Raw genomic sequence first — 24,780 nt, forward strand, 5'->3', positions numbered from 1 at the left:
AGCGGTTATGATGAGATGCACTGTGGCACTGACAGAACCCTTGCCCCAGTGGCCAACCAAGGATCAATATTACCAGAACAATTACAAGGTTCCAGGGAGCCACAAACCCGACAGACAGGGTCACAGCTGGAGCCACACTTGCTGTCACTGCCCTCCACCTCCCATCTTCTCGTGTACTTCTTTCTGCAGCACCCCTGGAGGAGGAGGAGGTCCCACAGCTCATGCGGACCAAGAGCGATGCCAGCTGTATCATCCAGAGGAGGCCCAAGTCCCGGGCACCCGGCGAAGCCCAGAAGATACGACGTCACCGGTTCTCCATCAATGGGCACTTTTATAACCACAAGGTAATATCTCCATCTGCTCTTTCCCCAGCACAGAAGAGCAGGCCCCATAAAATTAGGCATTGTTCCCAATCCTCCAACAGCCTTCAAAGTAACTGCTGTTGGCCCGTGCTGAAAGCTCAAGAGGGTGACCCAAAGCCACAACAGCATAATACTCCTATCCACATGCAGGGCTTCCCCACATAGCCACAATCTAAATTCTCGAAGTTGTATGGTTTTGGGGTCAAGGAAGCCATAAGCAGACATTAATGCCAAGTTTATCTTTAATGAGCCCATTCTTGTGAGGCTGCCACTCGGGGTCACTTGGTCATTCCACGGGAACATCAGGTACCAAGCAGCCCTCCCCCTGGGTAATTAAACTGACTTGCTGAGCTGTGTCCAGGGCATGCGTGTCTTTTCCCAGAGAACCCGGGGATCTCTGAGTTCCCAGCACTTCTCCTTTTGTACAAGTAGGCATTGTCCTGACCTTCCCCTAATTACACCATTCTGCTAACACACGAGCTATAAAAGGAAAAGTTGATTGTTACTAAAATTGGAAAGAGTGGCCATCTGGGTGAGGCCCCGCCTAGAGTGTACCTTTACAGGCCGGTTCCTGCAATGCCAGGGAGGAAGAGGGAAGAGTCCAGTTGGAGCGGTTGTGCTTCTCAAAGGGTGATTCATCGGAAGGAAGCACAGCTACAGACAGCAGTCTTTAACCAAAGAACAATTTCCACCTCCTTTGGCCTCTATTCACAATTACTGTTCTTAGGAACTGGGGTGCAGATTCCTTAAGCTACAGAAAACAATGAGAAATAGTAATTTCCAGCATTGATTTTTCTGGGGTACTCGTTCAAGGTTGATTTCTGAGGACTGTCAGACTGTGCTCTGATCGATTCAAATGTGTCTCCCTCCCAAGCCACAGTAGGTCACAGTTCAGAAGCAGCACAGTCCCCTTCAGAGCTTGGGATCCTTTTCAAATGCTTGTGAGGCTAACTGGGAGCTACAGATGTAACGGCAAGAGTAACGCTGTATTCCCTAATGCTGGCCGAAGGGTGAAAGGATCCAAACTTAAGTTTTAAGATACGGTTTTATGAATTTTTTTTGCACTGTCTTAAAGTCAAAAACTGTGAGTCATACCATCATAAACTAGGGGCTGTCTGTGCAGTGTGTTACAGGAAAAGGCAAAGTACTCTGCAGAAGTCTAATATGCCTCCCACACCAAAAAGAAAAAAGAAAAAAAATGTAAATAGACCAGGCATGGTGATAAAGTACTGTAATCCTGTTCTGAGGCCAGTTTGAGCTGGGCCACTGGTTCAAGGCCACATAGTGAGACCTTATCTAAGAATAAACTTAAAATAAATAAACAAAAAGAATTCTGGCCGTGTGCCTCCTGTTGGTAGAGTACTTGTAGATGATTAGTATGTGCAAGGCCCTGGGTTCAATTTCCAGGGCCACAAAAGAATAGAAGTTATCTGCTTAGCATGGTGATGCCCACTTGGAATCCTGGCCCTCAGGAGGCTAAAGCAAGAAGGTCTTTAGTTCCAAGCCGGTCTGGCCTGTGTGGTCAGAACCCGTCTCAAAAAGTATGCACAGATGCTTAAATACATAACTATAAAGAGATCCATGTAGCTGGGACGTGGCGTGCTTGGGGGGGGGGGGGGTCTTGTTATTCTCTGTGCCTAAGAGTGAAAGCCACTGCTTGAGGCATTGTACAAGCCGTGGGAAGCCGTCACACATTTTATAAAGGGGGATTCTGATATTGTACTTCGCAGGTTGCAGGCCTGGCATTCTTCTCCATAGGTAGTTTCTGAACCAGCAAGCCACTTTTGGAGTGAGAGATGTAGGAAGATCAAGGTGGGGCTGCAGGAAGCTGGGCCAGACCACACTTTGTTATTTGGGGTATTTTAAAAGGTGGCCCCATGAGCAGCAGTGTGGAGAAGATGCTAGAAGGTGAGAGGGAGGGGCCTGCTGACAAATCTGGAGGCCTCTGCTGGAAGGGCACTTGGAGATGAGTGGGTAGAGTCTGTGATGCTGATGCAGTCGGCAGGAAGAGTGAAGGAGAGCCCCATGCTCCACCCCAGTAACCTACTTCCAGGGTCCTGGTTTCCATGATCCAGAGCGCTGATATTGACAGACGTGTAGAGTGTTAAGCATCTTCTTCAGAGTGCACTAAGGACAAACACTGTAATCGCTCCCTGAGTATCCCCAGGTCTAGGAACAACCCTCATGATCATGGGTACGAACAGGGATTCTGAGAAGTAGCCCAGTGCCTCCCCCCCCCAACCCCCCCGCAATTGTTTGGGTCTCTTCAGAGCTTTAACAACAACCTGTGTCTTTTCTGGGCCTGCCCTGAGCTATCTATCTGCTCTACACAGACCTCCGTGTTCACTCCTGCCTATGGGTCCGTGACCAATGTCCGGGTTAACAGCACCATGACCACCCAGCAGGTGCTTACCCTGCTGCTAAACAAGTTCCGGGTAAGTGTGACCACAGGGAAGCAACCTTCCCGGGAAGCAGGAAGTGCTTTGATGAGAGCTGGGAGAATTGGGATTGCTGTGAATGGCTGCCTTAATTCTTAAGGAAAGGTTTAGCAAGATTTCCTCTGCTGAGCCAGTATCCCCGGGGTTTTAGGCAAGAAAGGGTATGGGGTGGTCTGTTCCCTTTCATTAAAAAAAAGCTGTGGTCTGATTTCTTTTGCCTGCCTGTGTAGGTAGAAGATGGTCCCAGTGAGTTTGCCCTCTACATTGTCCACGAGTCTGGGGGTGAGTGAAGCCTTCTGGTGTTCATTTGGCAAGTTTGTCGTCTTCCTTCCACACTGTCCTCTCCACCAGTTCTGAGACTCCCTCTAAAACAGCGTAGATGAGCCTCCTCAGGGCTCTTCCCATTAGTGGACCATTATGTGCTCAGTTAGGGAGGTAGGGCTTGTGTGCCAGTGGATGCAAGCTGGATCTGCTCTTGAAGAACCTCAGGGTCCCTCTGCAGTCCCTGGGCAGCTTCTTGTCACTGGGCAGCTCTTGTATCCCCAAGTCTATGGTCACGTCTGTCTTCTCTGCCCCTCTTTGCTGTGAGCTGAGCCTTCATTAAATGATACTGTAGGACAGAAAATTTCCCCTCTACTTACACTCATTGGCTGGGCCTATGAAGTACACGAACCAAATTTAGGTTTACAAGGGGAAAACATAACCATGGAAAAGATGAATTACTCAAAGAAGTGCCTGGAGCTCTTTTGCCATCGCTAGGACAGCAGCTTTTAGAGAAATGAGACAATGAAGAGGGGCAGCCGGGACTTTGAGCCAGGATGGTAAACAAGAGGAAGGCCAAGTATCTGGAACTATTTTTTTTTTTTTTTTTTTTAGCAGCATTCACTGCGTGGATTTTTCTGTTGCTGCCTCTGGGCTAACCGGGTCTAGAGTTGTGTCTGGTGATTAACTTCTGTCCTTGGTAGGAAGTAGATGAGAGGCCTCAGCAGATTTATGTCTTGCTGTCAGACAAGTGAGGGGAGGCATCTGGTTCTTATCACTTGCCTCAGCTGGACACAATCCTGAGTCCAGGTAGCTGACCTAGTGTGGCTGGTTCTTCTGCCCTTCAGCGAGATCACATGTCTCCCAAGACGCAGACCCGTGGAGGTCTGAGAAACAGTCCCTGAACATCTGCTTTTTATCATACCCTTGTCCTGGTAAAGTAAATAAACAAGAGGGTGGGTAATCCTAACAGCCCATAAATTTTGTAAAACACCGTCTATTTCAGAGCAGACAAAATTAAAAGATTGTGAGTACCCGCTGATATCCAGAATCCTGCATGGGCCTTGTGAGAAAATCGTCAAGATCTTCTTAATGGAAGCCGACTTGAGCGAGGAAGTGCCCCATGATGTGAGTGGGGCCAGAGCTGAAAGCCTGCTCTATGGGGAGGCACTGGAGGCAAAGAGGGGACTCCTCAGGGCCAGAGTCCTCCCAGGCAGTGTATTTTAAGTTCCCGCAGTTGACCTGTCAGCTTAGGGGACAGAAGAACTGGGGTCCTAGGAGATCCCAGCCCTGCCCTTTTCCTCAAAAGGAAAACCCCATTCTTCATTGTAGCATGTTTTTGTTATCATGTTAAAGATCCACAAAAGGGCTCCTTAACTAGGGCCAACTCAGGGGCAACAGATGTTAAATCCCAGTGGTCAAACTATAAGCATATGTCCGGACCCTAAACAAAAGGGCCTATGGAGTGTGGGTCCCCAAGAGGAATTTGTGGCTGTCTCCCTCATCTTCCCAGGGCTGGTACAGCTTCGTTCCATTGTTAAACACAGTGACGTTCCCACTCCCCACCCAGGCCAAGAACACTCAGTGTGACAATGCCAAGGGACCGAATGCTTTTCCTAATATTCAGCTCGGCGTTTCCTCCGATGGATGATCATTGCCTTTGTGAAAAGAGCAGTTCCCATTCTCCCACCAGACAGAGCAGGGCAGTGGCAGCAGCAGGGTGGGAAGGGAGACAGGTCCTGTAGATACCGGGCTTTGGCCTCAACCACTACAAAAAATACATCTTAGACTTCTCATCTAAAGCAAGTTTTTAATGTTCTTGGATTTTCTAGGTGGCCCAGTACATTAAGTTCGAAATGCCGGAGCTGGACAGTTTTGTTGAAAAATTAAAAGAAGAAGAGGAAAGAGAAATTATCAAACTGACTATGAAGTAAGCATCTCTTCATCAGCCAGACATGGTCCTAGCCATTAGAGGATGTCTGCAGGGCATACCTCTGTCCAAGCAGGCAGCTTTCTTCCTTCTGTGGACACCAAGTACAAGTGGAGAGGCCTGCTGACCGTAGTACTGCCTCCCTACCCACCTAATAGCATTCTGGGGTGGTAGCCTTCTGAATTAGAGAATACACCCATTCAGCCTGGGCCTCTTCTCCAACAAGGGGCTTGGGCTGTAAGAAACTGGGAAGGAAAGGCAGAGGCAGAAGCATGGTGAGGCCAGGGTTGACTTTCTAGTTCTACTAATGACCAAGTTCTGGAAAAGCAACCACATTGAGCCTGCTGGGTAGAACCTCAGCCTAGTACAAGGTTTTTGTACCGGCAGGAAGTCTTGACACAGTGGGAAGCAGTGATTATTGACAGCAAAGCTCTGGTTGTTGTTTGTAAGAGCAAGGGTCAACAGTGAAGCTAGCATCGATGAGGACAGGCTGGGACACTAATGATGCTTTGGGTCCCAGTGATCTGTTTGTGCCCCAGAGATGTGTGGCACAGGGCAGGGTGTGTAAGGAACATTCATGAGGGTTGGGCAGGGAAGGACACGGTGTTCTATTCTGGAACGTGTCTGGGAGCAGGGAACAGTTTGAATTCTGGCTTTGCACTAATGATTTCTGGGAAGCCACATCTACCCACGGGCTTCCTTCTGTGCAGTTGGACTCACTCAGAGTCAGTAAAGACTCTAGAGTGAATGACCATTGGTGATGTCACTAGAGGGTTTTAGATATAAACAGGATTTAGGAATCACCTGGCCAGTAGTTTCAGTGTGGGGAGGCCCAGGCTAAGGATGCAGCTCAGGTTATTTGCGTGGCCCTAGCCAAGACATTGTCTTCTTGAAACCTAATCTAGATCCCTGATGGCATCCCAGCACACCCCTGTCCCTAGCAGAGAGTCTGGGATGGAGTTGCCAGCATTTGTCTTTAAGGCCCTGGACAGTCTGCAGCCCTGTTGGACTGAAGGACAGAGATGACAGCTTCTGACCAGCCAGCTAGGAGCAGTGGTCTCAGCTCTCTCTTCCTCCACTCCCCTGGCCCTCCTACATGAGACCCCTTAACTTTTGTCTCTCTCCAGGTTCCAAGCCTTGCGTCTGACGATGCTGCAGCGCCTGGAGCAGCTGGTGGAGGCCAAGTAACTAGCCGCTGCTTTCCTTTAGGGATGCCTGTGGGAGCGAGTGTGCATGGAGCTCCAGGGACCCAGCCCTAACTGATTGCTGACCATTGGCTGCTGCCCAAGGAGTCCAGTACCCATGATTATTCTAACCTGTCCATAGACTACATAGCATCCTGCAGCTCTAGTCTTGGCACCGTAGTGAACATGCACGGGGACACCCAGGAACTTGCTAGCTAGGATTTATGTGCAAAGCCAGTCCAGGTAGTAGAGAGTCTTGGAACTGTGGTAGCAGTCATATTGCATGGCTGCATAGCATGGCCAGCTTTGACCGTGCATGTTTCCAGCTGGAGAGAGAAGTATTACACCCAGCCTCTGGAGAATGAGCTTCACCTGCTTGCTCAGGGCCTGTCCCAGAGCTTCTGCATGGTATCAAGTCCCTGCCCTTATCACCCATTATAATCTTGAAATCCCCGTCTTCCCTTGCTTCTCATTTGCCTCTCAGGAACTCTGCTGGAGGAGGAGCTTCCAACAGCTGTGAGACATGTCCTGATTCTAACCACCATTATACTGTGGGGTCCTGGCCTCCAAGTCTTGTTTCATAGCCAACATTCATGGCCCAGAGTTTAGATCAGGACTAAAACTACCAAGATCCCGTCAGCTCTTGGCAGAAATCAGCCTTAACTTCTGAACGTGATCCAAAGAAATCCTTGAAAGGAGCTGTCTTCAAGAACTATGTCAAAGCTGGGGAGTTGATTCATGTAGCATTGAAACAATACTGGCTGGCGGTGGCTCCAGAAGGCAGTGCTGTCGCCATCACTGCCATCTTGTGGATGCTTCCTGCCTTCTTTGGAACTGAGCTTCACTCTAGTGGGTAGAGACAGCTCTCAATACTTCCCATCAAAATCTGGCAATAAGAGAACATGTCTGTCTGGGAACAAAAGACTTCTAATTCCCCAAGTCAGATACAGAGCAAATTTTTTTGCTGACTGATGGAAATTTCTGGAATGAATGAGAAAACTTCATTTGTAAAACTATGCAACAGTTCACATCAAGTCACGGAAGTGTTTGTCCAACAAGAGCAAACTAAAGGCCAGCCTCTTCCCCCACGGTCTACGGCCAATGAATTTAAAGAGAAGTGTGATGAAGGCCTGCAGAGATGGAGTTCCATCTTCAATGCAGTGCACATGGAAGGTGCTCAGGGAACCCTGAAGGGTAGCGCTTGAGAACGGCTGTGCAGTGTGCAGCCACTGGGCAGGGAAGAGGGCACGCCTGGGTCTTCCAGACCCAGCTCTGTCTTCATGGAGCTGCCAAGGGAGGCTTGGCTAAGTTTTCCTGCCTCCTCTCTCCCTTTTGGCACTGCACCTTCTTAGGTGCTTAATAAAGATCTGCTGTGTTTAACAGAAACTGCAAGGATCACGCTTTCTCATGCCTTTTTCCTTTTGTGTTTATTGCCCTGACCCGCTCTCCTACTCTCTTAAGTACCACTCTACTCTCTTTTACCACTGTGAAGAGCCGCAGTTGGCAGGGAAACCGTCCACCGTCGGCATTGCCAGGGCTCCTTCACTGCATGCGTGGACTGAGCACTGGTGTGAGGCCTGAGGCAAGGCTGCCCTACCTTAGAACACAGGAAAGGTCTCACTGTGGGTCTGTGGGTAGCCTGAGCAACAGAGTGACCCTGAATTGCAGAATCATTGCGTCAAAAGTGTACCAGGCATCTTTCAACAAGGGGCTCAGGAGTCAAGAGAAGGAATGTAGCAAGAGTCCCAGGTGGTTTTGCTGCCTTGATTTACGACCTCGGGGGTCTAGGACAGGTGCCTATCCTTCATCCATAAGTAATTAACCAACTTAACTGTGCTATGCCAGGCTGGATTCTGGAGGAACAAAGATAGAGCCGTGGTGGTTCCTCTTCCGGAGAAGCAGACCCTGGGAAAACAGTTACATACCTGAGAAGGAGGCCGGATAGTGAGCAGATAAACTGTGTGCTGCTGAAGGCCTAGAGACACCTTCCATGCCTGAGGCAAGAGAGGGACTCGGTGCTGGGGGAGCCACTGGAGACAGAAAACCCTGGCGGCGGCAGCCAGCTCGGCGGCATTTCACAGCTGTCAAAATATTATTTAAGATTTCCTTATATGTGTTACTTTTGAAATATTATCAAAATCAATTTCTGAATAGCATAGGGGAAAGTCTAGCATGCTGTAAAGAAAAGGAGAAATGCCCTGCGCTGCATCCTATGAACCAGTCACAAATGTTAGATGGACAGGACCACACTTGCTCTTCAGAGGCAGCTGGAAAACTTGTCTCTGCAGGGCATAGCGAGAGGAGAGCTTGAGACCGTGGAGGCTGTGGTTTCACGGTGCATTTGGTGTGTCATCTGCTATGGACTTCGCAGCCTTTCTCCTGCATCCCTCTGTAGCTCAGACAGTAGCGATATCTAGAGATAAAGTGAAGATTCCAGTCAGAAAGTGTGTCTTCCAAATTAGGGTTGTCCTCAGAACTCAGAATAAAAACAGCATGAGATGAAATTAGCAAGATTACATGATTGCAAAAGTCCCAAGCTCAGGATAAACAGGATTTGTTTGTCCAGAACAAATGACCGATCCGACAAAAACAAGGGGGTGGGGACAGGGAGAATGACTTGTTTTTCTGAAGCGATAACCTTTAGACTTTCTCAGTGACAAAACAAAGCGTTTGTCCCAGGACACATCTGGGTCCTTGGTCCCAAGGAACTATGCCAACGGTGCTGTGTGGGCACAGCTGCAGCTAGAGCAGGCCATGGACTATCCCTGTCAGGGGTAGTGTGATTACCAGGTCCTCAGGCCATCTGCCCCTCATCAGTGGCAAGCAGGAAGCGTGGACAGGCAGTAGCAAGCATAAAAACAACCAGGTACCTGTACTATATTTAGACCCCGAGAACTGCACTTGGGTATTAGCCAGCTGCTGACGTGCTAGAAGCCTCACAGAGTCTGGGGTGGGGCTCTGTGCCCTCCAGCAGGGCTGTAACAGAAGTTTTCGCAGGTCTGGGAGTGGGGAATTCCCAGGGTTTCCTTTTCCATCCAACCCAAAGGAAACAAAACAACGCCTCCGCCTTCTCTGACAAAGTCATTGTTCAGAGTTCTCTCCGAAAAGACCTGCTTTGGGATGGATGGACACTTGTTCCTAGACTCAGGCCATCCAAGTGAGCAGCTCCGCTGCACCTGAACTGTGGATTAGTCCCACCAATGACTGCAGCACCCTCATTTTGATACAGTGCTTATTTGTGTGCGTGCATGTGCAGGTCCAAGGAACAAAGCCTCAGGAAAAGGAAGTTGCCTTGCCAGGTTGTTTCTCAGCTTGTGTTGTTGTGTTGCTACTCTAGATTTTTTGTTCTAGAATAAACTCTTCAAATAGCCAGTCCACTCTGGATGAGTAGCCCCTACTGTGTAGCTCTCCAGAGAACCTACAGCCACTGAAGGAGTCTGGTTTCTCACACCTAAGACTCCCTAGAAAGAAGATCTGCAGGGTGCTGGGGCTGTGGCCTCTCCTCTTATCATTTGTCCCTTTCTCTTTACACACGTGACTGGTCTTCATAATTTAATTTAGTTAAACATGACATGGCTCTAAAGTCTGTTTTGGTAAATGGGTACATTTGGGTTTTTCACCAGATCTGTTCCTTGTGTGTGAGAACTGGCTGGCCACAGCAGGAAGTGCCATGAAACTAAAGAAAGGCACAGATAAATCCAGGAGTGCACAGTGGAACTTGTCACAGACTTACAGGCTTGCACAGCCTAAGCAGCAGCAAGGTGGAAGGAGTCTGTCTCAAGTAGGAGTAAGAAGTTCATACACTGCTCTAACAAGCTTGGGCTGCAGCCAGCCAGTGTAGACCAGGTCTTTCTCCAAAGCTGTTGACATGGCCGGTATCAGCTAAGAAAAACATTGGGTGTTAGGCACCAGCACATAAAGATGGATTTTTCTTTGTGCCACCAGCTCACAAAAATACATGATTTACTATTAATTATGAAAGCTTAGGCTTGTTCTATTAGCTCTTATAACTTAAACTAACTCATTTATATTCATCTATATTTTGTCTCATGGCTTTTATCTCTCTTCCATCTTGCATCTCCTGTTTCCTCTCTGTGTCTTCTTCTTTCCTCTTCTCTTTCTTTGCCCAGATGTCCCGCCTAACCTCTTCCTGCCTAGCTATTGGCCATTCAGCTCTTTATTAAACCAATCAGAAGACACCTTGGCAAGGACACATCTTTACAGTATACAGGAAGATTATCCCACAACAAGCACAGAATGCCTGAGAGCATCTTAACAGCTTTGTTTGTCTTACAGGGCTGGCGATGTATGCCAAGGTCAGCTGGTAAGCAACATGGTGGTTCTGATGAACCTGCCTGTGGTCATGTGGACTGAACCCTATATTGGAAACTGGAAACGTTATTTGCCTTACTTTCCTCATCAATAAAATGTGGACAATCATAGTTCCTACCTCAAGGATGATGAGAGTCGTAGCTTACTGCAGTATAAACACCAGAAATCTCAGCAACACAAGAGACCTCACTTCTCTCAAAAGTTGTGGGACTACATAGTAGCCACGGTGTGTTCGTGTGATGCAGTTCCACATGTTCTCATCCTGTGTCCCAGGCTCCTTGGGGCATGTGATTATTGAAGAAGAGGGAAAGAGCAGGGGTATGTATCTCAAGGCTGCCTGTGGGCCACCATGCACCTTGCATCTCTCAAAAAGTCCTTATCTGTAAATGCACACACCCCTCCCTAGGTCCCTAGGTTCTCAACGCTCCTGATGCTGTGACCCTCAAATGCAGTTCCTCATGCGGTAGCACACAATAAACTGTTACACTAACCTGTGACTTGCGGGGATGGAACCTTGATGGTTCAAGCCCTTTCTCTTTTTCCCTTTTCCCATGTCTGCCCTAGGCCTCTCTCCTTGCTTACCTCCCTTTCTACCTGCTTGCAGTGACTTTGCTCTTTTCCAACCAGACATTTTTCTCCTTTCAAAAATCCATCATCCTTTGGCTGACTCCCCAGTCTGAATATCTTTGGACCTTCTACAGCTGGCCCAGTTGTTTTTCTATACAGGAAAAGGGAATAACCTACCTTTAAGTGAGGCATCAAAAGAGTTATAATTCATGACTGGTAGTTCCACTGTAGTTTTGCTCTTGGATGATTCCCCACCCCATCATCGCCCACAGCTATTGCCCCTCTCACCACCAGTACAACCACCAGTATTGCAGTTTAGCAATAAAATGAACAACAGATTGTTTCTCATGTGTTATGTAAAGTTCCTATGACCCAGTTTTATATATATTGCTGTGATAAAACACCAACTGCAAGCAACTTAGGGGAGAAATGAATTTATTTCAGTCAGCAGGACACAGTCCATCATTGAAAGGAGTCAGGGCAGGAACTTAAAGAAGAAATCATGGAGGAATTCTGCCTGTTGACTCTCTCACTGGCCTACTCTTCGCTAGCTTTCTTGTATAGATCAGGATCATTGCCCAGGGAATGATGCTACTCCCTGTAGTCTGGGTCTTCTACAGCAGTGAATAATCAAGACAGTCCCCCACAGACATGCTCATGGGCCAGTCTGGTGTGGTAACTTCCTCAGTCAAGCCTTTCCTCTCAGATGATTCTAAGCTGGGTCAATTTGACAATTAAAGCTAATGAAGACAAAGCCATACGTTATTTCATATCATCTTGAAGAAAGTCCAGATGGTGTCTGGCTTATTGAGTTGATGTCCATGATGCAAACGTCATTAAGCTCGGTTGTCTATCATCTGCAGCGGCAGCGTCCCCTGCTGAGCAGAACTCTTTAACCAGAGTTAAGAACTGAAGCGACTATCTGGCCTCCATGGCAACATCTGCCCTGACATAGTGATCCCAGCTTTGTGGGACTGTAGCTAGAAGGTGAAAGACAAAATCAAGGAAGTAAAGGCAGTTTGTAAGCGAAGGAGCATCTTCCTGGCTCGTTCATGGGACGAATGTGTACCAAGAACCTGCTGCCTGCTGAGCACAGGTCTTAGAGCTGTGGCTACAGCAAAGATTGCTATGCACCATGTCAAACTGTGTGTGCTACAATCAGGTCATCGGCTTTTGTTTTGAGACGGGAAGACTTTGGAAGGCTTTGGCCAAGGAAGGGCAGGACCTACCTTGGTTTTGAGAGATTCACACTGAGCTGTGAAAAGATAGTTGCCTGGAAGCAAATGCAGTAATGCAGACACGGGGAACAAGGCGCTGTGGAGGCTGTAGGAGCAGAGCATCGAGAGGGGCTTGATTCTGAGCATACTGTGAAGATAGGCTCAACAGAATTTGATCTGGAGAAGTGAGGAATGAGGAACTAGAGAGATCCCTGGCAGTCGGGCCGCTAGGGAAAGGGGTCTGTCTTAGTTAGGGTTCTGTTGCTGTGAAGAGACACAATGACCATGACAACTCTGATAAAGGAAAAACATTTAATTGGGGTGGCTTTCATTTTCATAGGTTCATTATCATCAGAGTGTGACAGACATAATGGCATGAAAGCAAAGTGCTGGAAAAGAGCTGAGATTCCTGCATCTTGACCGATGGGCAACAAGAAGTTGTCTGAGATACTGAACATAGCTTGAGCATATAAGACCTCAAAGCCCACCCCCACTTCCTCCAACAAGGCCAGACCGACTCCAACAAATCCACACCTACTAACAGTGTCACTCCCAGTGAGCTTATGGGGGTCAATTACATTCAAACTAGCCCAGGGTCTGTGGTGGTTTTAATAGGAATGGCCCCCCAAAATGCATGTGTTTGAATACTTAGTCCATTAGGAGGCATGGCCTTGTTGGAGTGGATGTGGCTTTGTTGAAGAAAGTGTGTCACTGAGGGATGGGCTTTGAGGTCTCAGAAGCTCAAGCCAGTTCACTTCCTGCTGCCTGTAGATCTAGATGTACAACTCTCAGCTCCTTCTCCAGAGCCATGTCACCATGCTTTCTGCCATGACAATGAACTAAACTTCTGAAACTACAAGACAGCCTCAATTAAATATTTTTCCTTTGTAAGATTTGCCGTGGTCATGGTGACTCTTCACAGCAATAGAAACCCTAACTAAGATGGGGTCACAGATAAATAATAAAGTTGGTAGACTCCTGGCTTCTTTGGTACCATTCTGACCTGAGACAGGGGCAGGCCTGGTGGAATTTTCTTCTGCCAGCAGGACCCTCCTTCTGGCTGTTCAGATATGTTCAAGACCAATCCTGAGTGTGTTTACCTAAAGTTAGGAATCTGTCAGCTATTTCTGCGATAAACACCATAATAAAAAGCAACGTGGGAAGGAAAGGGTTTATTTCATCTTATACTTCCAGATAACACCCATTACTGAGGGAAGTCATGATTGGAACTCAAGCAGGGCAGGAAGTGATGGAGCAGTGCTGCTTGCTGGCTTCCTCCCCACAGCTCTCTCAGCCTGTGCTCTTATATACCTCAGAGTTATCTTCCCAGGGGTGCCATTACCTGCAGTGAGCTGGGCCCACCCACATCAACCATTAATCAAGACAATGCCCCACACACCTGCCTACAGGTAGATCTTAAGGTGGAGGGTGTTTCTCAATTGAGAATCCCTCTTTGTAAATGTCTCTAGCTTGTGTAAGAAACCCAAAATATTAAAAACACTTAAAAATCCCATGGATTTTGATTTCTGAATACCCCTTCTACCTTGTGAAGAGTATATCTATATATCTCTCTATATCTATATCTATATCTATATCTATAGAGATATATCTCCTTTCTCTCTCACACAAAACACATACACTCACATACATAACAGCTTTTTAGCCTTTTTTGTTGTTTCCTGTTGTATCTGAGATTTTTTTTACTGCCTTTTAATTCCTTAATTGATGAGAAAAAAATGAATCCAACCAAGACCCCTAGATAGTAATAGAGTGGGGAAAAATGACAACAATGGCATTGAGGATTTTAGCTCATGCAGCTGAAACAAAGGCATGGCTGAAGACTATTGAGGATGGGCATGTTAGATCTGGCAACATTCAAACATTCAAATGGGGCCCCAAGCCCTTAAACAACTGGATGGATGAGCCTGCAGTTCTGAATTGTTGCATCTGCTAATGCAAAAACACAGCTCTCACCTCAAAGGGGACAAGAGAGTTTATTCTGGAGATAAATATAAATGACCATGACCTGGAAACACAGATTTAAGGTTACTCCAAATCTCATGTTCCAACATGGGAGCAGTTTCATGAAGTTTTTGTAGCAACAGAACAAAGAAAGTCATAACTTCAGACACTTTGAAACAAACTGGTGGGAACACGGGGTGGGGGTTACAGGAATGTGGAGAAACCTCAGCTGCAGGCCTCAGCACCATCGAAGACTCTTGGATATTTGGCTGTTGAAAATATGGTCGTGTTAAATTAACATATCCCAAAACGTTTTACCTATTAGTCACAGGATGTTATTCTGACAGAGGTGGGCAGAGGAGTGATGTGGGATTCCCCTCTGTATGCTATGAATACCATTGGTGAATAAAGAAACTGCCTTGGCCTGTTGATAGGGCAGAACTTAGATGGGGGTGTGCTGAACAGAATGCTGAAAGAAAGGAGGCAGAGTCAGAGAGAAGCCATGTAGCCCCACCAGAGACAGATGCCAGAACTTTAGCCAGTAAGCCACAGTCACGTGGCAATACACAGATTAATGGAGATGGGTTAAATTAAGATATAAGTGTTAGTCAATAAAAATCTAGAGCTAAGGGGCCAAGCAGTGTTTTAAATAATATGGTTTCTGTGTGATTATTTCGAATCTGAGTTGCCAAGCAGTTGGGAACAAACAAGCAGCTCCTTACAACAGAGGAGTAGTTATTCAGGGGGTTGAAGATAATCCCCAAAATGTTATAACTGTGCTCTGGACCTGCAACATTGCAAGATCTCCAAAACTATTGAAGCCCATGAATCTGACCAGTCCTACAGCAGGTGTGGTGGAAGGTGGGGCTTCTTTGTGGGAACTTGCATTTATAGACACAGGATCTGAAGGGACTCTAGCCAGCTGGAGCATGGCAAGCATGGCTCTGACAGGCCTACCCTTCTCCCCCATCCCCTCTGCCTTGCTAAAGAAAACTGTTGCAGGTGTAATTTTTCTTTCTTTCTTCCCCCCCCCATGGTTTGTCGAGACAGGGTTTCTCTGTGAAGTTTTGGAGCCTCTCCTGGAACAGCTCTTATAGACCAGGCTGGCCTTGAACTCACAGAGATCCACCTGCCTCTGCCTCCTGAGTGCTGGGATTAAAGGGGTGTGCCACCACCACCCGGTTGCTGGTGTAACTTTTAAAAGGCAAAGAAGGGGAGGTCTGTGCTAGAATGGGTGAGGGTGTGGTGGTAAAGGAGATAATGGACAGGGACAAGGGGAAGGGGGACAAGGGAAAGGGGAAGAGGGACAAAGAGAGGAGACAGACATGGCACATAGGCAAATGGAGATTTATAAACGTAAAGGGTTGTAGTACGAGGGAGTAGCGGGCTGCGTCCTGCCACCCAGCTAGCTTAACCCTCCAAGGAACCACATGGAAATTGTATTAATTTAAATACTGCCTGGCCCATTAGTTCTAACCTCTTATTGGCTAACTCTTACGTACTCGTTTAACCCATCTCCATTAATGTGTATCGCCTCTTGACTGTGGCTTACCGGCATAAGTCTAACCAGCATTTGTCTTGGAGAGGAGAGATATGTCTGCCACACTGCCTTCTTCCTCCCTGCATCCAGTTCTGTCTTCCCCGCCTATCTAAGTTCTTCCCTATCAAAAGGCCAAGGCAGTTTCTTTATTTAACCAATGAAAGCAACACATCTTACACTAAAGGGTAAATTCTGTGTTAGGATGAGGTGTTTAACTTTAATTAGGCATGTTAATTAGGTGAACCAAAAGGGGCTTCTGATTGCTGAACTTTTGTAGTCAGCCTCAGAGGAAGAAGCGGCCAAATAAGGGAAGAGACCTTGGTGACTAGCTTTAGGAATATAGTCTAATGGTTTTTAGCAAGGCAGAGGAAACTGGGGAGGAAGGAAAGGCCTGCCAGAACCACAAGTTCCAGTGAGCTAGTGTCCCTTCATATTCCTTATTTGGCTGCTTCCACCTCCTGAGGCTGACTACCAAAGTCCAGCTATCAAAGTATTGAAGTCCAGCAATCAAAGACCAGCTTTGGCACATCTAATTAACATGCCCAATCAAAATTAAATACCTCATCCTAACATGGGGTTTCCCCCTTTACCTTTATAAACTGCCATTCTTCTATGGCCACATCTGTCTCCCCTCTATCCAGAGGCAGTCCTTCGCTCCTCTGCAGAACAAATGCCCCTTTCCCCTCTCCCTTCTCCCTGGTCCTTTATCTCCTGTCTTTGTCTCTTATTGCCTGCCCTCTGTCCCTCTGGAGAAAATCAATCTCCTTTGGGCTGAGAACTTGGTCTTGAGGGTCCTGAGCCCATACGACCCTTACAGGATCCAAGTGAGGTTGCCAGTGAAGGAGTCTGCAGCATGCGGATGAGTCTGAAGTCTTTACACCAGAAGGACTCCTCAGAGGAGGAGGTAAACAAGGGCCTTTCCAAACTAGGCTGTTCATTCACAGCGTGAACTTGAACAAACTTCCTCTCCAGGCTGAGGTTCCTGCCTAATAAGTTGTATGTGTTTGTTTCCTTCTGATAGGAGGGGCTCATACAAAACCACATCTCTCACTTCAAAGACCTAACAGTTTACCCTGGAGTCAAACATGAGTGACCATGGCCCAAAGAACACCGATTTAAATTACTCAAATTCCACCTTCCAACCTGCAACTATTTTCCTGACAGTTTTAAAATTCCAGAACAAAGAATTTCATACATCAAGACACTTTTAAATGTATCTGTGGAAAACCTCAGAGAGATAGGTTACAGCCCAGGAGAGACATCTCAGTTGTAGCTCTTATCGGATAGCATTCTTGGCCTTCTGATTGGAGATAGGGATTTTATGTAATACATTCCAAAGGTATTTTATCTGTCAGGTTGTTACCCATACGTCCACAGAGTTGGGCAAATTACAGACGCGTAAGGGGCTAAACGCAGCCCTAGATAAACAGGAATTATGCTCTGGACCTGCAACATCCCAATCTGTCTTCATCACTGTAGCGTTAATCTGTCAATCAGCCTCTGCAGACAGTGTCTTCCAGAAATTCTCGACTCTAACACCTTAGGCTGACGTTATTTCTTTATACTAGATATTCGGTACAAAGAATGCAATTTACAAGTTGGACAGGCTGGTCAGAAAAAAAAAAAAATTTAACAAATGCCAGGTTCTGTGTAAGTCGACCGGACTACAAAGAGAGCAGGTGACAGGCCTGGCGGTCGGTCCTGGAGTCAGCTTTCCAAGTGGTAGGTGAGGAATACAAAAGGACCACCGGAAGAATCGGCGGAACTCGGTGGTGCGGGCCGAGGACCATAGAGGGTCTCTCCGCCTCTTCCTAGAGCGGCCCGCAGCTCCGCTAACAGCCCGCACTTCCGGCGGGCGAGGCGCGAGGCGAGCACAGTGGCGGCCTGCGCGGTGAGTGCGCCCCGGGCTGCGGGTCGACCTGGGCGGGTGTCGGATGGGATTGCGCTGGCCACAGAGCCAAGCGAGCGGCCAGGGCGAGCGTCCTCGGCCTGGGCGCCCCCGCTTGTCGCGGAGAAGGACTCCCATTGTAGGGATGCTTAGGCTGCACCGGGCCATTGTGAGCGACTTACAGGGAGCCGGTGGACGCTTTGTTGCCAGTGAGAAATCGGCCCCGGAGGCGGCTGGCTCCTGGGTTGGGGTGGGTGTGCTAACTAGCTTTGTGCCTGTGTTTACAAACCCACAAACGGAGATGATGGCATAAAACTGAATAAAACCCTTAAAAATAAAATAGCGCACATAGGCAGCCTGCAAGTATGATTACTTCACCCATAGGTAGATTTCATAATCCATCAGTATCCAATCAGTTGGGGCTTCCTTGCTATTTAAAAAGACGTGCTTAAAAATGTATGATTTACCATTATAACTATTTATTGAGTGCCATGTACACCGCACAGTGTCTGCTGTGTATTAGGTGGTCTGTCATAACTAGGAAAGTTAACGGGCAGTGATTGTTCTCGTTCTGTGTTATTTGAAGTTTGTTCTTTCTATTCCTATAAGTACAGCAGATAAAATTACTAAACACCCAGAAAAAGTCCTGAGCACTGCTAACCCTTGGAGAGGTATTATACAATAAAATGAAGAGGGGGGAAAACAGGAAAAAAAATGCCATGTGTGTTTTTATTTACCTACTTTATATGCTTATATGCAAGGAAACTCAGGACAATTGTTGACTTGCAAGTAGGCTTTCTAACCCAAGACACCTATAAAGTTTTGCTTTGCTGCTCTGTTTCCTCCCACATTGTCACCTATTTGAAATTGTGTGTGCGCGTATGTGCGCATTTGTGTGCGTGCATGTGTGCATATATGGGGAGGTAGTTATTTTGACATTTTAAACAACTTCCAGACAACCTTAAATGTAAACAAATAAAATTAATTTAAAGCTTAGAATTGTGCCTTCTTTCTTGGTTCAGCGCAGTCTTGGGAAGGAAGACTAAAGCATTCCTTCAGATTTTTCTCACCTGGTACTTACTTCTAATTCTTTTTACAGAGTACCTTCCATCTTCAACACAGTTTGCTAGGTTATGATCAACAGAAATAGCCATGCAAGTAAGAATAGATAGGAATCTATGGTAGAGTAGTATAATCTTTCATTTCTTTCAAAGTTGAGCGTCTTAGGTAGCGGCTATTAAATGAGAAAATTAGCAATCAGCGCTGAAATGAAATGCTCTACGGCAGAAAGTTTGATGGTCTTTTACAGTTATTTTTCTATTCCCCCTGAAACTGTCTCTTGTGTTAACTTCTCAGTCCTTCAGTTCCTCTCTGTTGCTGCTCCCGAACACGTTCATGTTTCTCTCCACCAGTTCTTTTGCCTGCCCAAGCATAGTAAAATTGCAAATTGATTCTGATAATATTTGAGTTTAACTTGTGGAGTTAGAGTTAACTGGCATGTATTTGTCACTTAAAATGCCATTTGTTTTGTTTTAGGTGTGCTTTGCTTTAAATTTGGATGCAATCTTGTTAGACTGAAGAGGTGTGTTAAGGTTGAATAACAGTTGATCTGTGTTTTTTCTTTTTATTTTTCTTCTACATGCAGAAAATTCTGAGTTACGTTTCTCTAGGCTATGAGACCCTAGTTCAGAAGACAGTAGAATCTCTTGACGATACATTTGGTTATTCACCATGAGGTTAGCAAAGCCTAAAGGTGCTGTTTCTCGAAGCTCAAACCAAGGCAAAACCTACGAGACCAAGCGTAAGACAGGCCGCCAGCGGCAGAAATGGGGGATGGCCATTCGATTCGACTCCGGCTTAAGTCGGCGGAGCAGGAATGTGGATGAGAAGCCCTACAAATGTACTAGATGTTCGAAGAGTTTCGGTCAGAGCTCCACTCTTTTTCAGCACCAGAAGATCCATACAGGAAAGAAGTCCCATAAATGTGCTGATTGTGGGAAGAGTTTCTTCCAGAGCTCGAACCTCATTCAGCACCGGCGGATCCACACTGGGGAAAAGCCCTATAAGTGTGATGAGTGCGGAGAGAGGTTTAAGCAGAGCTCCAATCTCATTCAGCACCAGAGGGTTCACACTGGAGAGAAGCCCTACTGCTGTGACGAGTGTGGCCGGTGCTTCAGCCAGAGCTCCCACCTCATTCAGCACCAGAGAACCCACACCGGGGAGAAGCCCTACCAGTGCGAGGAGTGTGACAAGTGCTTCAGCCAGAGCTCTCACCTGCGGCAGCACATGAAGGTGCACAAAGACAAGAAGCCACGCAAGAGGGGCAAGAACGCCAGGGCCAAAGCTCACCCGGTGTCCTGGAAAGCTGGTAAAGGGAGGAAGGCAGTGGCTGGGCTCCGCCAGGTGAAGGGTACTGCTTCAGGCCTTTTTAAAAAGAAAAAGTGAAAGAACGAAGCTGCTTTATAGTAGAGCGCTTAGATTTCGGATCCTTCCCTAGCATGGAGACATCAGGCGTCTCGTAACATTGGGCTAAATTCAGTCCAGCTGTCCTCACTTCTTTAGAAAAATAATGCATTTATGTGACGTGGAGCACAAAGAACTGAAAAAAATGTTTGGTGAGGATATAATATCCTTGGCCTCAATTGAAATTTCTCCCCTTTGTTTTGATAAAAAGCATCAGGTTTTCATGATTCACAGGTGTGCCAATGATTACTCTGATTTTAGGAATTTCTGTAGATGGAATCATTAAAAAAGGAATGAATTCTCCAGTTCTGGGACAGACTGTATTTTATGTTTTTTTTTTAATGTTCTGTAGTTTATTAACATTAGTTCAAGTGTTGATTCGACATTTGACATAAAATGCATTCAAGTTGTAGATGTTTTTCTTTTTTGTTAGGGTCTATTATATGAAGTAATGAGTTTCATTTTCTCCATTGTGTATGATGTAGCTATGTGATGTACTTTGCTTGTATCCAGCCTTCTTACCCTCACCTCCACCTCCCAGATGGCTCCCTCCACTTACAATGTTTGTCCTAGGTTCTTTAATGAGAGAAGATGTACTCCATTATTTTCTTGAGTCTGGCTTACTTTGCTTAACGTAATGATCTCCAGTTCTTCCCATTTTTCTCCACACATGATTTTGTTGTTTTTGGATAAATAATAGTTTATTGTAGCTTTCGAAGGCTTTAATGTCAGCCCATTTAGTTTGTTTGTTTCCTTCTACTGTGTGATTAAAGGGGTTAAAAGGTCCCCATGTGGCTTTTTTTTTTTTTAAAAAAAAATTTGTTTATTTTGCTTACCACTTTCTTAGAGATTCTAAGGAACACAAAATGAAAGAGCACAGACTTCCTCTCCCTGACACCGTCCATGATCCTGTCATTGCCGAGGCACTTGCTTTCTTGAACTGGGATTGGGTTTACGTTGAATTATGCCAGTGGCCTCTTGGCATGCTCTTGTTCTCTTACACACAGCGCCTGCATGAATAAACTGTATTTTACCAAGAAGGCCTCAGCTTGCTCCTGCCTGAAGAACTGCAATGTCATAGACTGCGCTTTGAATATCTCTGACAGTCTGAACCAGATGTTTGTCCATGAGTTTGTCCAGCACACTGTCGCCCTGCTAGAATTTACCTGTTTTACTTCATAGCACTGTTTAAGACTCACGTATGTCCGTCTTCTATCAGAACAATACCAAACTGCATTCCCGATCAGCCTTGAGTTTGAAGTTTTGTTTATTGAATGCTAATGTTTTTCTGATTTTTGTAATATCAGTTCTTCCTGTATTAATGACAGTTATACTTAAAAATAAAGAATGAGATATTTTTGCATACTGCTATCTTCTATTTTCCTTGTGCGAAATTGTTTCCAGTGAGTTTGAAACAAATCACAGCCTTTAGGAGACTCTTCTTTTTCTGCTCTTTTTGATTTCCTCAGATCTGATGTCACCTCCCTCCTGCCCCTGTGCATGTACATGGAGAGCCATAGCATGTGGCCTGCTGACAATAACTATCTCCAACAGGATATCCAAAATGTCCTCTAAGTGTAAGGCTGTTGACATCCTGTTATGGCCAAATCACTATACCAGGGGCACACATGGCATCCTATTGAGCATCTGTCAGCATTAGGTTTGTATCTGAGATAGCATCTGTGGGGGAAGTTAACCTCATTTTCTTAGGTTCTGCGAATTTCTTATTCTTGTGCCAGCCATGGGATTTCTGCCACAATAAGGCCTTTCAATTAGTTTTGATAGCTTACTCTCTTATCAAATAGATCTACCTATGTTCCTAATCAAACAAACTCCCAAGGTTTTAGTATAGTTTGTTTTGTATATATTATGAAAACTGTAAAGCTAGTGGGCATCAAAGACGTGATTTATATGAGTCTTCTCTGATAAGGTAACCAGTGTATCTTGTGCTTCTTTTTAGAAACTAAAAATGGAAAGATCACAGCTGTGTAAAGTTAATAAGGAAATATGCTAATAGAAATTTTTCCAGTGTCGGATGTTGACCAAGGCAACTCTTGTTAAACTGCAGACGTCTTCCTCTTCTAACCCACAGGTCTAGGGCGTGTGAGGGATGTGCTTTATCTGAGCCACATCCCAAGCTCCACCAGACTCATTAGCCTCGTGTTTTATTGAGAAAACAAGAAAAGCTCCAGAGGTTTTGTTTTCTGTGGTGTTTAACTATACCCAAAATGTTTTCTGCCCAGTGAGTAAGATGAGGAGCTAAGAGTGGCTTGGCCTGAAACAAGTGGCAAGCTGAATAGAAATAGTGATGTGGGAATCTCCTCTGTGTGTTGCTTGTATTCGTTAATGAATAAAGAAACTACCTTGGCCTGTTGATAGGGCAGAACTTAGGTAGGCAGAGAAGACAGAACTGAATTCTGGGAGGAAGAAAGCAGAGTCAGAGAGATGCCCTGGATCCGCCAGAGACAGATGCTGGGAATTTTACCCAGTTAAGTCATTGCCAAGTGGTGATATACAGATTAATAGAAATGAGTTAAATTAATATGTAAAAATTAGCCAATAAGAAAATAGAACTAATGGGCCAAGCAGTAATTTAATTAATGCGATTTCTGTGTGGTTATTTTGGGGCTAAGCTAGCTGGGCAGCCGGGACGAACAAGGGGCTTACAACAGAATAGGAAGGCAGTTTAGAAGCCTGAGTTAAGGGTGCATGGGTCTGTCTTCATAATGGCACCACCAACCTTTTCTCCTGGTGCTGTGATAGGGTCTTGGTATGAAGCCCGGGCTGGCCTTGAATTCGTTTCCTTACTGGAGCCCTCCAGGTGGCAGAAGTACACAGAAGTGCTGCTAGACTCAACATGGCTTCCATTTTGATTCTACACCACCATTCCCAAATCCTTTACTCAGAAGACATCAATGATTAATCATCCCATCATGTGAGCTTCATGTTCCCCTGTCATGAGGGTAAGATCCGCCTTGGTTCGTCTGTCTGGTCACAGATGCTAAGGAATTTATGCCAAATTCAAGCAGTTAGTGATATTCAAACATTAGGTGTGCAGACAGGACTGTTAGACCAAGTCTGCCTGGAGCGCGTGGTTAATTCTGTCCTTTTTTGTGATATCTGACAACTCTAATAGTAATACCCTTGAGTTCTTTTGGTAGAAGTTGTACAAGTGCAGAATATTAGCAGACAGCAGTTACAAAGTTTTGCAGGTAGCGTATAAAACACAAGAAAAATATTTAAGAACCCTAGTTTGAATTAACCCATGGACAGAGACGTGGGTGGTATTATTACTAACAGGTCCAGTTCAGAGGACACCAGCTTGGGAAAGAGTCCTAAGGTTCGTACCAAGAAGGCTTGTAGAATACACGAGCATGTAAGGGGGCTACAGCATCACTGCACAGAACGACACAGAGCCCTTATGTATTTACTTCCTACTTTTGAAGCAAAACTTAGTCTTTGACTTAGAAGGATAATAAATCTATAGCACAGATGAAAACCAAAACCTTAGGGCTCTTACACATTAGGGAGCAGTGCTAGTGACACAAACATAAGCATATGTACAGGTGGCCTCATATACAAGACCACAATAAGACAAATGGATGTGGGCCGGGTTTTCAAATAGCAGGAATATCCAAATGGCAGGTTCTCTCTCTCTGTGTGTCTCTCTCTGTCTCTGTCTCTCTCTCTCTCTCCCTCCCTCCCTCCCCCTCCCCCCAATGGAACTAATTAAAAAAGAACAGTGTCTTAAACAAGTACTGGTCCTACACCTGTAATCTCACGGAAGCAAGAGAATAGAAGATCAAGGTCACCCTCTGATACATGACACTAGTCAGCCTAGTATATGTGAGTTCCTGTTTCCAAAAATAAAAAAACAAAACAAAACAATTCCATTACCTGTTTTATACATTGAAAACACAGACAGGCTTGTTATAAAACGGAGCATGGGCCACTGCATTCACTACATATCTTTAACTCTGCAAACTCCCACACAATATCAAGCTCAGATATGCATCTCTACACATTTCCACCACAGATATATACAGTATCAGATGCATTAAGTGCACTAAAATCACCTAAAATGGTTGTAAAGTAGCCATCTAGAAGACTTAAGCAAGTAACTTAAGTGAACTTGATTTTTGTTTGTTTGTTTTTTGAGACAGGGTTTCTCTGTGTAGCCTTGACTGTTCTGGAATTCACTCTGTAGACCAAGCTGGCCTTTCCAACTCACAGAGATCCACCTGCCTCTGCCTCCTGAGTGCTGGGATTAAAGGTGTCTGTCCATCCACCATTGGCTGGCAGAATTTAGACTTTTAAGATAAATTTACTAAGTCGTCAAAACTCTGGAAAATTTGCATAAAACAGCAATTACTTTAATAAGTAATAAAATCTTTTCTAAGATAATTCACTTGTATAAATGTTTATGAAAGCAGAATAATGTGTTATTGTTTTAAAGGCTACTTGCTTGAGATACAAAGTTAGCAGCTAGTTACATTGTACATTAAACCTTGACCTTAGAAAGTCTTTAGAGGATTGAGATAGAGATCAGTTGGTGCATTGATCATTCCCCTGCATCACACAAATTGTAAAAAGTGCCACATGTCTATAATCCCAGCACTGTAATCCCAGCAGGAAG

The 24,780-nt window shown here is 45.7% G+C and overlaps 2 protein-coding genes across 4 annotated transcripts in view; both read left to right on the forward strand.

Moving 5' to 3' along the window:
• Rassf4 (Ras association domain family member 4) overlaps positions 1 to 10,630 on the forward strand; it is a 36,698-nt gene extending 26,068 nt beyond the window's left edge. For 2 of the 3 annotated variants that reach the window (XM_085686941.2, XM_085686942.2), the window contains exons 6-12: positions 190 to 344; positions 2,696 to 2,797; positions 3,031 to 3,082; positions 4,068 to 4,189; positions 4,894 to 4,991; positions 6,119 to 6,175; positions 10,472 to 10,630. In XM_085686941.2, coding sequence (XP_085543067.2) covers positions 190 to 344; positions 2,696 to 2,797; positions 3,031 to 3,082; positions 4,068 to 4,189; positions 4,894 to 4,991; positions 6,119 to 6,175; positions 10,472 to 10,601 — 716 coding nt within the window. In that variant the 3' untranslated portion in view covers positions 10,602 to 10,630. Of the gene's footprint in view, positions 1 to 189; positions 345 to 2,695; positions 2,798 to 3,030; positions 3,083 to 4,067; positions 4,190 to 4,893; positions 4,992 to 6,118; positions 6,176 to 6,659; positions 7,562 to 10,471 lie in introns of those variants that run through there. The other variant, XM_048444441.3, reaches the window with a different exon arrangement.
• A 6,960-nt stretch (positions 10,631 to 17,590) lies between these two features.
• On the forward strand, positions 17,591 to 20,949 carry Znf22 (zinc finger protein 22). Its single transcript, XM_048444447.3, has 2 exons — positions 17,591 to 17,684; positions 19,327 to 20,949. The coding sequence occupies exon 2, from the start codon at positions 19,413 to 19,415 to the stop codon at positions 20,124 to 20,126; it is 714 nt and encodes a 237-aa protein (XP_048300404.3). The 5' UTR covers positions 17,591 to 17,684; positions 19,327 to 19,412; the 3' UTR covers positions 20,127 to 20,949.
• The last annotated feature ends 3,831 nt before the right edge of the window (positions 20,950 to 24,780 follow it).

This window comes from Myodes glareolus, chromosome 3, assembly GCF_982192425.1.
Source record: "Myodes glareolus chromosome 3, mMyoGla1.1, whole genome shotgun sequence".
NCBI classification, from domain to species: domain Eukaryota; kingdom Metazoa; phylum Chordata; class Mammalia; order Rodentia; family Cricetidae; genus Myodes; species Myodes glareolus.